The sequence below is a fragment of the Macrobrachium rosenbergii genome, chromosome 30 (assembly GCF_040412425.1).
Source record: "Macrobrachium rosenbergii isolate ZJJX-2024 chromosome 30, ASM4041242v1, whole genome shotgun sequence".
Lineage (NCBI taxonomy): Eukaryota > Metazoa > Arthropoda > Malacostraca > Decapoda > Palaemonidae > Macrobrachium > Macrobrachium rosenbergii.
Window position 1 is genome coordinate 28114470 of NC_089770.1, and position 15091 is coordinate 28129560.

The following is a 15091-nucleotide window of genomic DNA, read 5'->3' on the forward strand; positions in this document are numbered from 1 at the left end:
GTTATCATACGTAAGGGTCCCAAAGTACTGCAGTTATCATACGTAGTTTCAATATCTCACAAACAATGCAAGGCAAATACTGACTTACACCTCCAGTATGTCACCTGAAGGACTGAGGACAGGGACATGAGCTTTCACCTTTAAGGAAGGTAAAGCGTCCTCTCCTATCTGAGTGTGTGCCTCTATGATTAGGTCCCTCAAAAAGAACGAAACAGCATTCTTTGAGAGAGGTCTTGAAGGGTTCTTCACGGAACACCATAAATTACTTGCTAGCCCCCTCACCTTTTCAGTCCTGTGGAAGTAATACCTGAGAGCTCTCACAGGGTAAAGAGTTCTCTCCTCCTCTTCTGGACCTAGTATACCCATTAAATTCCTTACAGTAAAGGAAAGAGGCCAAGGTTTAAAGGGAACCGCATTCTTAGTGAGGAATCCTAGGGTTAAGGCGCAAACTGCATCTCCCTGTGCGAACCCCACTCTTCTATCTACAGCGTGAAGTTCACTCACCCTTTTAGCTGTTGCTAGAGCCATGGGGAATAACATCTGGGTAAGATCTCTTAGGAAAATCGAGCAAAGAGGTTCAAAACGTGAGCCCAAGATCCATTTGAGGACCATGTCCAAACTCCATGAGGCTGTTTGTTTTGTCTTAGTTTAGAAGACTCAAAAGACTTAATAAGGTCTGAGATGTCTTGATTTGAAGCAATGTCTAGATCTCTGTAATGAAAGACTGAGCTGAGCATTGATCTGTAGCAATTTATGGTTGAGGGAGAAAGGCCCCTGGTAGATCTTAGATAAAGGAGGAAGTCTGCCAGCAGGGTTAAAGAGGTTTTAGAAGATGAAATGTTTTGTTTCATGCATCAAAGTCTAAAGATGTTCCACTTTGCCTGATAGACTTTGGTAGAGGATTTCCATCTGCTATTGGCATTAGCTTGGGCAGCAGCTCTTGAAAAACCTTTCCTGGAATGGGGTTGTCTGAGAAGCTCTGGAATTGTTGGAAGTAGCCTCAGAAAGTCTATAAGCAGCACTAGAAAATCTGCAAACCACTCCTTTTTGGCCCAAATGGAGTTATCAGGGTCATTTTGACATTCAGATAAGATTGCAGCTTGTTCAGTACTTCCCTTATCATACTGAACGGGAGAAAGGCATATATCAGATTGGACCAGTCCTGTAGAAGGGCATCTGTCGCCCATGCCAGAGGGTCCAGGTAAGGGGAGCAAAATAGAGGGGGCAGATGATTTTTGGACATTGCAAAGAAATCTAGGAACAGCCTTCCCCATAATTTCCATAGGTCTTTGCAGACTCGATGGTCTAGAGTCCATTCCACTGGAAGAATTAGGCGGTGTTAGCTCAATCCATCTGCTAAAACATTCAACTTTCCTTGGATGAACCGGGTGATCAGCTCCATCTTGTTTTGATCCGGCCAAAGTAGAATGGATTTGGCCGTTTCAAAGAGGGAACTGATATATGCTAGAGCAATGGTGTTGTCCAAGTGGACTGCTATAACTTTGTTGCATACTTCCTCCTGAAATGTAAGAGACCCAAATGAATCGCTCTCAGTTCTCTGTCGTTGATGTGAAGGTCTCTTTCTTTTAGAGACCACATTCCTGAAACTTATTTGTCTCCCAGATGGGTTCTGCAACCCGTGTCTGATGCATCAGAGAAGAAGTGTAGGTCTGGGTTCAAGGGGAGAAGAGACTTTCCTTCTACATATCTGTCTACGGACTGCCACCACCGTAGATCTTCTTTAATTCCGCTCGTTTTTGAAAGACAAACGAGTCTGCTTGAACCTTTCAATTCCAGTTGCACTTCAGAAAGAATCGTAGGGCTCTCGTGGAAAGGCAAGTGGGGATTCCCAATCCAGTCTTCTTCTGTTGAGACCTCTGCTTCTAGGAAGACTGTAGCATGTCTTCAGGACAACCCCTTCCACATTCGCATGAATGGGAGCGCTCTCCCAGACCTGTATGGCTTCTGTCAACACAGTCTGACAACTGCCCACGGCCTTACTCGCCTGTCGGGGCTTCAGCCTCCGTCAGGTACAACAAGGGTCCTGTGCTAGGTATCTCTCATCGGTTCCCTCTATCTCTTCAGACTTTTCTGGGGACAGGACAGAACTGGTGTTCAGAACTGAGAACCGTCACTACCCCACTCCTTCCCAATCAAGGAAGCTTATGCTCCGATTCGGTCTGCGTACTGGACTGGGGGTATGCTCAAGTGGTAGAGAGATTACCAGGGGACTTTGGTGGATGTTTGGAGATTGCCTGTTGGATACGGCAACCTATGATCTCCAGGAAGAAACAATGGCTCTCCCTGTGGGCCATTCGTCATCCATCAGAACTTTGAGGAAATGGGAAAACACTCAAAGTCTCAATGGTCTTGCCATGGTCTAGATTTGCCAAGGGGTTGTAAACCATGCCTCTCCACATGCTTCTGCCATGGGTTATCCTGTAACCCTCTCGTCTGCTGCTCTTGCTACTCCTGCCTGTAGGGGGGATCACCTGCTCACCACCATCTTGAAAAGATTTCTAGAAAGGGGAAGTCGAGGAAGAGAAGTTGCAATCATCGTCTTCATCTGCTGCCTCACCTTCTTCGGATGCTTGGCCAAGGAAGGCAGAGGGATCTCTTGTTGGCTCACCCCAGTCTCCAGACTCGGAGGCCGTATCACATACCTTGCCAAGGTATTGTGATGCAGGAACTTGAGTGCGCGGGTCTCCAAGATTTGTGTACTCGGAACCAGTTCTGGGAAGTCATCTTCCGAGGCTGGTGCTGTCCCTGCCTCTTCCTGGGGTTTTTCTTCAGACATTCGGGTAGAGGAGGCTCCTGTGGATCATCCTGGACATGATTTGGGAGCTCTGAGTCACTCTGGGTACTCGGGTTTCCACAAAACCTCGAGTACCCCAAACCAGTGCTGGAGAGTCTGCTCCCCAGTCTGGTTCAGGCACAGTACAAGAGGTGTTGAAGATTCAGGTGCTTCTTCACCTCCTACTGGTACTTCTTCAAGTACTCAGCCAGGTTCCTGACCGAGTGTTTCCGACTTGAGGGTTTGAGCACTTGGAGGTGCAACAAGGAGGTCCCCTCCTCAGTCTTCTTCTCTCAAGGAGGCTTTGGCCTTGAAGAAGACAGGGTACATCGTAAGGTGCAGGCATTGCTGAAGACTGTTCTGTTAATATCCATTAGGATACGTGTTTCCGAATACATATCAGTCTTTTGCTGGGAACAGGAGACAACTTCTCTACTTGGCGGGACTTGGCAGTCTAATTCAAGTTTGAGAAGCTTGACCTCACACTTGAGCAGAACACTTACAGTAGTGTCCTGTCATGCTGGTGTTTCAGTCTCAGTCCCATATCAGCAGGTTCAGAGAAGAGTTCAGTTATTCCTGTTACTAAGGAATAGACAGCTCAACAATAAAAAGCCATCAGATTTGTATTCCTGTATGAACAAATAATTTTTTTATCTTCATTTACAAAATCTTAGTAGTTTCTTAATAATACACAAACGCTATCTGACAAATAATTAATTATGAAATAAACCCAAAAAAACAATATTACCTGGTCCGTTAATGATAAAGTTGGCATATTTTTTGTTGTGTTAATGTGCAAGACATTAAATTTATTTTTGGCACACAGATCGTAGGCTAAACCTATAAAGGAGGTAGATCCTGTCTTTGGGACTCTGTTATATATTATAACCAAATTATCCAGATCCAAAACATTATCACTTGGTGGGACCCCTCGGAGAATGGATCCCAAGGCAGCTGCAAAATAAAAATTTAAATCATAAAATTAATATAAAAAAAACACATAGTACAATATGCATTATATACTCAAGGCTTATATCTCAGGAAATCACACAGTAAACTGCACATGTCATGCAGCAATTTCTCTTAGAGAGACAAACAGGGTTACTCTTTAAACTTGAGTGGATTCTGGACAGAACTGCAACACAAATCAGTATAAATGCCTCTTTCATTATACTATATAAACTCTGTAATATATGGCATACACTTTCTTCTGCCCTCTTATAAGTCCAACCCCAAACAGCTAAAGGCAAACAACATATCATATGAAACAGAGGCCTTAAAATATGAAAAGACTATTAACATTATTGTATTATTCATTGTGTGGACACATTTATACTATACACAACATTACCAAATTACATACCATGCGAATGCATTACGTTACGTAAATGTGTTACTTCTGTAGCCAAGTGGAAATACATCAGCATTGTAAACCCGCTAACTCCAATTGTTAAAAAAACAAGGTACCGAGAACTCTTCAAGCGCGAACTATTCATAGTGGAATTTGTAAGGCTTATCACAGTCTGGAATGAAATATAAAACAAATTAAAATGTACCTTAACAAAGTTATCTACATTCTTAGAAATTAGGCTAGTTCCACAAACTGTATCACAGGAGTTGGAACACCTACTACACTTCAAGCTCAGAAAGTGGAAAACTAAAAAAATTCAAGAAGAAAGCTTACCATTAAATTATTAAAAATAGTGCATTTTTAAAGTAATTTGTATTTTTCCTAACATACAAACCTGAAGTTCTTTACAAAGGGATTTAGCTTGCAATCATGAGCTGGACTGGGAGTTTAACATTCAGACAAAGCCTTTCGGCCTATGAGGGGTGGCTGAGGTGGGACATAAATGTAAAGAAATTCAGGTTTGTGTGTCAGGAAAAATACAAATTACACTTCTTTAAAATACCAAATTATGAAAGTAATTTGTATTTTTCCTACCATACAAACCTGAAGGTCTTTACGTAGGATTTAGTTTGCGGACGTGAACTGGAATGGCCATTTAACTTTCGGGCAAGGTCGTTAACTTCCAACGCTATGGGGGAAGCCCTGCCTACTCGTCGGTCTGCACTCCACTCTGCCTTTTGGCCCAGGTACCAGAATGAAGGGTGGCTGAGATGGGCTGTAAATGTAAAGACTTCAGGTTTGTATGTTCAGAAAAGTCACAATTTTTAAAAGTAAATTGTAGTTTTCCTAACTATACAAACCTTAGGTCCTTTACATTAGGGATTATACGGCGAAGCTGGACCGCGACGTTAAACTCTTGAGCTTAGTGTGGTTTGGGCGGTAACTACCAGCCAGGTAGGCAGGAATACCGCCTGCCGGATGTAAACATTCAGTTTGCCTTTCGGTGAGTTCAGATTGAGGGGTGGCATGAGGCAGTCATAAATCTAATGTAAAAGGACCTCAGGTTTCTATAGTTGGAAAATACAATTACTATTCATCACATTTAAAAATTGTGATTTGTTCTGACTTTCACGATATAAAAAACCATCGGTCCTTTACATTAGGGCGACTCACTGGTTGGAGGAGGAATCACAGGTGAGTCTCTTGAACTGACTGAGTTCTGCACACCTGAGTTACTGTACTCCTCATGGTCCAAAAGAGCAAGGAGGGTATTGTACCTCTGACATACTGATCAGAGTGTAGGAACTGCAAGATCAAATGTCAGAACTAGACCTTTCAGCATGAGTGAGGAATTGTAACTCATATGAAATAAGCTAGGAAGAATCTAAGAGTCGGGGCCTTATTAAGGAGAAAAACCGAGATGGTTCCACTTGTTGCTGATCTCTCCTTCTTCCCCTTGCTATAGGAAGGAGCAGAATTGCTTCTGTAGCTCTACAAGAAAAAACAGAATGGGTGCTCAGATGTGTAGTCTTGCTGCCCAGATTAGCAAGTATTGGTTTAGAAGTCTATTCTCATCCCGAAGGAGGAGAAGTAGGAGAAGGGAGGAAGAGGAGGAAGAGAGAGCCAGTCACTCTCGGTATCCTTCTCGCCTTCAGAACCAACGCCCAGCAGGAGTGAGAAATGCTACTAGTCCCCTTCAAGGGGACTGGGTAAGAAAACACAGCTTGTTGAGCAGCCACCACAGGGCCAAGGAAAAAAAGGTTCCAAAGGGCCTGTCAGCAAGACCACATGAAGACAAAGAGTGTGTGGTCTATGAGACCATATCTGTTGTCCTTAGGCAGCTTCTTCCTTGGGAGAGATGGTACTAAGCGAACGTTGGCGACATCCAGGTTAGGAATGTGTGAACCACTACAGGGAAAGTGCCACAGCTCCTAATAGGACAAAGTAGAGGCCAGTCTGGATCATCGATACAAAGTCAAGGAGGAGAGGAACAGAAGGACTTGAACCTGACAACAGATGCCGATAAATTTGGAGTCAATTACAACATCCGAGAAGGAGTCAAGGCATTGACCCTTCACCTGTTCTTCCATCTTCTACGCCAAGGCTGGACAGAGGTGAGATGGTCCTAGAGGGCATCACTGTCCAACGACCCTCTTAAGGGTGCATGCAGAGCATGTGACAGGAACCCTAAACGAGAGTCACATGCCACCCAGGGTCAGTTCCCTGGAACAGCAAGACCGAAGAAGCTTCTCATCCGTACCTAAATCTCAACTGAGGAAAAGAAGGCTACTTCAGATAGAAGGCTGGGTCTTCACAAATGAAAGGGAGAAAAGCAACCCTCGGTGGAGAAGACGAGGAAGTCCAGACTTGAAAAACGACTCTGACCCAAGAAGAAGTTACGTCAATGACACCAACCAGCGAAGCCGGATCAGTCCCTGGAATGGTATTGCAGAGGACTGCAGAGATGTCCAGCTATATCCGTTACCGCTCGACGAGAAACGCTATGTTTGCAAGGAAAGCTGGAAGGTCTCCCAGTCCTGAACACACAGGGATGTACTGCCTGAAGAACCACTTCTTGTGTAGCTGCTACAGGAGGCTGGGTCAAGCAGAGGAACTCTTCTCGATGCCTCGAGCAGAGCTATCAGGTCGAGCGAAGCAGAAGTCTTCCAACATTTGTCTGTAACTCAGGTGAGCAATGCTGAACCTATGCTGAACAAATACAGAGGAAAAAAGTAGATACCTGGTGCTGATTTTTTCCCAAAAGACAGCATGACACACCATAGTGGCCCCTGGGTCTGGTGCGAAGGAGCAAGAAAATACCGACTTGTTGTGAAGGGAGGAAACAGGAAGACAGTAGGGATCTCTCAGTCGAGCATTCTCTTTGTGAATCTTCGTGAGGAAAAGGGTAAAGAACACGTTCCGTCCCGATCACTCAAACCCAAGGCCGAGCTCACCTACCAACACATCACCACCGGGAATGTATCTGGCTAATTGAGCTATCAGTGCGCTACAGAACACTCAAGTATCTGCATATGTCGACAGATGAAACAGGAGGAAAAAACGATTCCCCTCCTGTTTGTCGACGAATGCCACTACAGTAAACCGCCATATTCATGGTCTCACTATTCATGGACTCACGTATTTGCAGATTTCTCTGTGAAACGTATCTACCCATTCTTCACGGAAAATTCACCCATTTGTGGTATTTTCCGCTGAGAAATATTCACTAATTACTGCATTTTCATATCATTTTCATGACTAAATGCACTTTTTGTGATAAAACTATTAAAAAACTCAGGTATAAGTTTTAAAGGTTTTTTTTGTGTTTAGACTATCAAAATAGGTAGTTCTAAGTGTTTTTAGTGGGGTTTTAAGTATTCGCAGATTTTAGCTATTCGCAGGGGATGCGGTACGCATCCCCACATGAATCTGGGGTTTACTGTACTCTGGTTTGTTGTTCAACAAAACCACTGAAATGTTAGGAATAATCCTGAATTCTTGGAAGGCCAAAGGCTGCCTTGAGTCAGGATGGTGATGAGAAAGGTACTAATAATCTCGGTAGTACACCTTCCAAGACAAAGTCTTACAGGTATTCGCCTATTCTCGATCGATGAATCCGAAAGTGAGCCTGCGATGTGAGGGAAATATTTAAGCATATTCGAAGGTTCCTTCAGTCAAGAGTTAGCTAAATCTTTCCTACTTTCCTCATACTTCGAGAAAAGAAGGATGGAGGGAATGGAAGCAGACCTCATTCATCACCATGGGAAAGTTTCTGCAAGATAGCAGAATACTGAGATAATCAGCTCTAGCCTGGGCCCAGCATTCCTGAATCGGGAGCACAGGAGGCGGAATGGAAGTTTGATGAAAAGAATTACCGAGACCAAAATAGATAAAACCTGAAGAATCCATTCCCGGAATGTCTCAACAATGTCGCTGCCAGCTCAGGAACTCGATAAGTATCATTTCATCCAGGCACCTGCAGTAAGAGAACTTCTGCCGGTCAATGCCTGTTTTTGCCACTTTATTCCTCTCCTTATGGAAAAGAGATTGAAGAGACACAGTTATGTGCACTTTCAGAGAAGAAAGAAGACTATGTGTTCTGCAATCTTCACCACCCAAGCCTAGGACTTCTTAGGAGTTGGGGGCTGGCTTGAAATCAAAGTCGGTAAGATGACTAAGACCCAGGTCTTGGCCATGTCAGGACAGGCAGTGTCTAGTGCGAACATGATTATAAATTGTCTGGCCGTCTCTGAAGAAAGGCAGAACCAAGTAAAGGTTAGTTCCTAAAGTCAAGCTAACTCAGGACTTACAAAACCAGAGATCCAAATTAGGACAAAGTCCTTCTTAGCATAAAATTGCCCACACACATTTGCGTCTGGTATAGGAGGACCCACCCCCGGACAGGACCAGTCTCCAGAAAGCGGGGTTCTCTTTCAAGGAATGAGCACTATCCGAGGAGAGAAGAAAGGAGAGAAAGCCTTAAAGTGAAGGATTGTGGATCCATCAGAGGAGACTGTCTGGAGGAAATCAGGTGTCCTCCAAGATCACCGCCTCTCGTTGCAGAAGAAAATACCCTTCACCTTCACCGCAAGGAGAAGCAGAGAGGGAGAACCAAGTCCGGGTGAAGCAGTGTCAGAACAACCTGCAGTCGGCAGATCCTCCGAGGCAAGAAAATTGGAATACTCTGAGAGCGAGAGTAACAGTGTTTCCAACCTGAATGAACTCCTTGTCCGAAAGAAAAGTGATCTGGTCGAGAAGCACTCTCTGGCAGGACATGACAGCCCCCAGAACTCTCTGCCCCTTCGGGACACAAGGGTTGCGGTGATGAAGATTATCCATTGGGGGAGGCATGGTCCTGTCCCGGGAATCCTCGTGCTGATGAATCCGCGCAAAGTTCTCCGAGAAAGCAGGCGTCACCAGCAGAAGAGGAAGACCCTGCAGCTGTTTTCCAAGTGTGAAACTCCTGCCTCTCTCTCCTATGAGGGGACCTTGACAGATCCCAAGAAACCCTCCTCAGCCACCTGTTTGTACTGCGAGACAATCGGGGACCGACACCCAAAGCACACCAGGCGAGACTCTGAAGACAAATTCGCCAGACTCTCTCCTGTCTGTTTCATGCCTCGAACAACTTGAGAGGAAGAGAAGACAGGTGGGGGAGCCATGCCCCTACCTGTCCTGCCAGTAAGACCAGCAGGAGGCAGACCGTGAGCTATAATCAATTGAAGAGATTGTTGTCGCAGTGGGAGAAAAGAAGGCGCTTGTGCCGTGTGCGCTTTCCTGGAAGACAGAAAGTTCACTCAAACAGTGCGAGCCTGATTTGGAAAAACCAAGTGGGGCCGAGGCAAGCCGCGCAAACTGAGCCAATCACACGACACGAGCCCACTGGGTGGTATGCAGTGGACTGGGAGGCAGGCGGGGCGAGCCGAGCTGAGCCAGTCTTGCGAGTGGCCAGGGGGCTGGGAGGAAGCTGACAAGCCCGAGCCAATCGCGAAACGCCAATTGGAACTGGACAGGGTGGAGACTTCGTCTGCCATGAACTGGCGGCTAATTTCCCAAACTAAGCTCAGCCGAGGTCGAGGCCCCCTTGAGAAGAAGGTTTAAAGGGGAATTCTGTGTCTGCTATCCTGCATGCTCAAACCCTAAGGTTTAAGACACAAGGATGAAACCCGGCCAAGCAACCGAAGCAGCTGGAGGGCAGTATCGAGACACCTGGCGTCTCAGCACCGAGATACCTGGCGTCTTGGCACCGAGACACCTGGCGTCTTGGTATCGAGACACCTGGGTGTCTCGGCACTTTGCCTCACTGTGCCTCGCCGGGAGCGCTCATGATTCACAGATTCAAGCAACCTTGAGACCGCCAAAATTCAGGATAGGCTGCTTTGGTTTCTAAGAAATCGAAAAGGAAAGCCAGGCACAGGCAGTCTAGACGTGAGCACACAAGACTAGCAATGAGGGCAAGAGTGTTGAGAGGCTGCGCTCTCACAGGCCCTGACGAGACCCCAGAGGAGAGTACCGTCGGTTCCGCCCAAGGCGGGAGAAGAGCCAACAAAACTTGTCTCCCAGAAGAGACAGTCCCTTAGAAGTCCAGCAAGGACTCCCGAAGGGAATCTCTTCCCTGCTTCTTCTGGTGTTCAAACTGATGAATAGGAATGAGACACCAGGCTGGGAACCCAAATGAGCACTGGTAAGTACTCGGGGAGTGCTTATAGTGCTGGCAGGAAGAGCTGAATCACCTGGGTGCCTCAGCACTTTCTCTCGCACTGCTCCCAGACTGGGTAGGGGAGAGTCCTCTCCAGACCAGATTGGGATACTTTCGGCTGATTCCCACAGAATCTCAAGCACTCAGAGCGGCTCATGGTGAGCACCCAAGGCAGCACCCATCTTATTGTAACCTCTAAGACTGAGAACGGGAGCACAAACTGAAGTCTGCGAGCCCGCTGCTCCCGAAACACAAAACCCAGGGGTATGTGAATTGGTTGCCGAACCCGAAGGTTGGGAAGAGCCGGGAAGAAGAAGCAGCCTTCCTCTCCTTCGACCGATGGAGGTCTACCTGGTTCCCGGGACCCCCTTGAACCTCGGGAGAGGAAGGGAAGAGGCAGCAGAAGACAAAATCGAAGATAAGTTGAAGAAAACGGTGGCTACTTCCACTGGGCCTTCCTTCATCTTCACACTGACATCTGCAGGATGGTGAGACCACGAAACATCTCGTAACCTCCAGGCAGCTGAGCAGGAACACAATGGGGCGGCCAGGACAGGATGCAGGAGAAACGCAGGCACAATCAGGACACGAAGCAGGACTTGAGCGGTTCGGAAGGCAGGAGCTGGCAAAGTCAGGAACATCACATGAACATCGCCAGCAGCAACAGGAATGATAAGGATGGCTGCAGCGGGAGACGTCAGGAAGAGCCTCCCAGGGCTCGTTGAGTCCAGCCAGGAGGATAACACAGGAAATAGCAGAACACGCGGACGGCAGATATGGCAGAGGCAGTGCACTTACGGCGCATATGAAGGCCAGCAATGACGGCTGTCCGGTCACATCGGCGGGAATAGTCACTTGATCCGACTTGGAGACACATTCAACCAGGTACTGTGGTCCATCCCGAAGCAACACTGTACTGCGTCGAGGACTCCATTATGCAAGATATGCCCAAGATATCCAGCCAACTACTGCTGTGCTGCCCAATGCTCTCACTGTCAACCTGAAGAAAAGCAAAGATGATTAGTAGAGACTCACTCTTGCTCCAAGAGACTGCCTATGCGGTGAGGTGGCCCTAGAGAGGGTCACCTGACCGCCGCGGTCCCGCTCCCCCCCTCACGGTGTGGCCGACAGGCAGTAAAGGGACGAAGGAGATCCTCTACTGAAGGAGAGATGGGGAAGAGAACCTACAGGGAGGAGAGAGAGGAGGAGGGGAGGAGCCACCAAGGGAGCCGTGAAGCAAAAGCACCACCAGCAATGCCGCAGCCTCCACCACCCCGCCAACTCTCCATACTTTTAGGCAGCAAAAACAACACTCAGCACAAGTAGAAAGGAAGTAGTCATGCCCTTGTACACGGAGGGTGAGAGCCCAAGAAGGGGAGCGAACTCTTAATGTCCCGAATGTAGGGGAGCGAAGATATTACGTCCCAATCTAAAATCTCTGAACATACAGGGGAACACCGTCAGTATCTCAATAAAGGGCTACTGGAAGAGAAGCATTACCACTCGGTTACGCCCCCTCTAAAACGCCCTTGGCCATCAAACCCAAGACACACACATGCAGGGAACGCTGAAAAACATGCAAGGGCTATCAAATATGATATCTTAATGATAAAAATAAAGTTTGTTCATACTTACCTGGCAGATATATATATATAGCTGTATTCTCTGTTAGTCCGACAAATTTCAAAACTTACGACACGCGGTGGAAGTCAGAGTGGTTAGTACCCATTCCCGCCCGCTGGGAGGCGGTATCAAGACATTCCATTTTCTATTCAGATTTTCTAGTGCCTGTCTCTGAGGGAGGTGGGCGGAGCTGCTATGAATATATATATCTGCCAGGTAAGTATGAACAAACCTGCTTTATCATTAAAATATCATTTGTTCATGAAACTTACCTGTCAGATATATATATATAGCTGAATACCATTGAGTGGGTACAGACAGAATAGGATTTGGAAAAAACACACTACAAGTAGGTGAAAGATATTTTGGTTCCTTACCTGTTAGCATAGCTGACTCCGTGATTACTGTCACCCAGGTCAAATTCTGCTGCTTAACTAAGTCTCCAACAAGGAATGTGGCGACCTGTATAGCTGGTGAGTTCTAGATGATCTCTGTCCCAACGGGGCGTATTACAATGTGACAAGACCATATTGACCATACAATGAGGGCAAACAGAAGCAAAACCAACCACCTGATGAAGCCTAACTAAGTTAGGATAAGCATAATAAACTAATGATTGAAGTCCGCCACAGGCAGTCGACCCAACAACCATAAACACACTATCAACCATTTTCTATGGGATAGGATAGTGTCATCCCCTGCCCAGGAAAGTATCTGCGAGAAACGTATGGTCCTAGCGGCTTAGTTCTCATATGTCGATCTTCATCTCTCAGGTAGTGTGAGCGAACACAGAGTTAACTCATGAAATGTGGCACAGAATGTTACTGAGTGACATATTTTCTGAACCACTGAAGTGTAACCGCCCCCTCACCTCGTGAGCATTGACTTTCAAGTTTAAAATCAGAATCTTGACAGCATGAATAGGCTAACTGTCGTATCTCTGAAAAGAAAGCCAGAGCATTCTTTGGCTTATGGAAATAAGTCCAGTCTCTTCTGGAACACCATAAACTATCTGAGGACCTCGACTTTCCTTCGTCTTGTCTAAGTAGACTTTGAGAGCCCTAACAAGACAAAGGACTCTCTGGCTCTTGAATAAGGATTTCAGCCACTGCCCTTGATTTCAAGCTCTTGGGCCAAGGGTTGAGCGGGCTTTCATTTTCGCTAAAAAGGAAGGGCTTAAAGAACAAACAGCGTTATGCCTTTAAAGCTATATGCCTATAAAGGCTTGCAGTTCACTAACCCTCTTTGCCGTTGCCCAGGCGGTTGAAAATAGTCTTCTAGTAATGTTCCTCAATGGCGCGACGAAGAGCTCAAGCAATTGGACATTAGGAACGAAGCACAACATCAAATTCCAGAAGGAGTCCTTGGCAGAGGCACCTTCGAGGGTTCCCAGATCTGAAGAGATCGTGGTCTCTGTTAGACAGATCAAGTCTCTATGCTAAAACAGATATAGCATGCTTCTGCCCCTTTATAGTCGAGACTGCAAGTTTCACATCTCCTCAGAAATAAGAAGTCTGCTATCCTGGCTCACAGAGAGTCGTGGTGGAGGAAATGCCCTTCTTTCTACACCATCTCTAAAAGGCAGTCCGCCGATTGGTACAAATTGCTGGAAGAGAGTCTTCGCTCTGTGCTTTAGCCACTGGTCTAGAAAAACCTCTCGCTCTGGCCAGCTTCTGATGGTCTGAATGCAGGTCAGACACAGAGCGGGAGGTTTTGTGGTACTCGAGTGGGGTTGTCTGGGTAGATCGACTCATGGGCAGAGATCCTCCGGAAAGTCTACTGGGAAGGACATGACTCTGTGAACCATTCCCTCGAGGAAGGCCAAATAGGCGATCAACGTCATCTCGTCCCTTCGGCCAGCGCCAAACTTTCTGATGACTTCTCCGATGATTTTATGCGGAGGAAAACACCGCGTCCATCCCGACCAATTTAAAGAAGCGTCCGCAGAAGCTCCTGGGTCGGGTGAAACGTGAAAGTCTCTTCGTCTTGGAGGTTCGCCGAAAGATCTACCAAGAGGCGTCCCAAAGCTTCCACAGTCCTTGACACACCTCTTGGTGTAGGATCCGTCGGTCGGGAGCAGTTGTCGCTGCCGACTTAGATCACCGCGGGCGTTCTCACGCCTCTAGCAAACACTACCGTGAGGATAAGTAATATTCCGGGCCTGTGCCCTGAAGAATGTCCTTTGCTAAGGCAGACAGGGACCGAGTGAGTTCCCCCACAGCGAGGTATGAGGGCCGTGGTGTTGTCGAGTTGATCTGAACAACGGTTGAACTTCGCTCCTCGAAGAAAAGAGGGCCAACTGAATCGCCCCAATTCTTTGAGGTTTATGTGCCAGGACACTGTTTCCCCTCTCAGGTGCCCGACGCGCTTCTTCCCTCCCCAGTGTTGCTCCCCACCCGAAATGGGCGAGTCGGAGAAAACAACACTAAATTAGGTTCTGAAGTTGAAGAAAGGCCTTCTGCCAACCGATGGATCGGAAAGACCCACCACCAGAAGGTGATTCTTTACCTTTGTGAGATACTCAGAAGAAGCTTCCAGAATTCTCCTTGTCGTGCCAGTTCTCTGCAAGGAAAAATTGAAGCGGTCCTGGTGCAGTCTCCCCAGGGAAACAAACTTCTCCAGTGGTGAAATGGTCCCCAACAGACTCATCCATTCCTCACGAGCATGTTTCTTTCCTCCAGGAGAGCTGAAACTTTTTCTAAACACTGAAGTTGTCTTTCTTGAAACGGAAATGCTCGAAAAACCACAGATCATCCTGAATCCCCAGATAAGCGATGGACTGAGTTGAGGTCAGATGGGACTTTTCGAAATTCACCAAGTCCCAGGGACTTCGTCAAGGTCAAAGTCGTGTGGAATCCTCCAGACACCTTGTCGTGTGAGGCTCGAATAGGTGTCGTCCAAATGAGGAGATTCTTATTCCTCCAAGGCGAAGCCATCTCGCAACATTCCTCATCAAGATCGTGAAAACCATAGGAGCTGTGCTGAGCCCGAAGCAAAGGGCCCTGAACTGGAATACCTGTCCCATGAGACAAATCTCAGGTATTTCCTCGATGAAGAGATGTATAGGAGTTGTGAAAATAGGCGTCTGGAGATGGGAGAAAGCCATCCAATGCGCCTGGTCTTG

The 15091-nt window shown here is 46.8% G+C and overlaps 1 protein-coding gene across 3 annotated transcripts in view; it reads right to left on the minus strand.

The window, feature by feature from the left end:
- Positions 1 to 15091, minus strand: part of LOC136855145 (heparan sulfate 2-O-sulfotransferase 1-like) — a 110324-nt gene that overhangs the window by 82242 nt on the left and 12991 nt on the right. For 2 of the 3 annotated variants that reach the window (XM_067132039.1, XM_067132036.1), the window contains exons 2-3: positions 4158 to 4317; positions 3543 to 3748 (exon numbers count right to left, since the gene is read on the minus strand). In XM_067132039.1, coding sequence (XP_066988140.1) covers positions 3543 to 3748; positions 4158 to 4290 — 339 coding nt within the window. In that variant the 5' untranslated portion in view covers positions 4291 to 4317. Of the gene's footprint in view, positions 1 to 3542; positions 3749 to 4157; positions 4318 to 4748; positions 4921 to 15091 lie in introns of all 3 variants that reach the window. The other variant, XM_067132038.1, reaches the window with a different exon arrangement.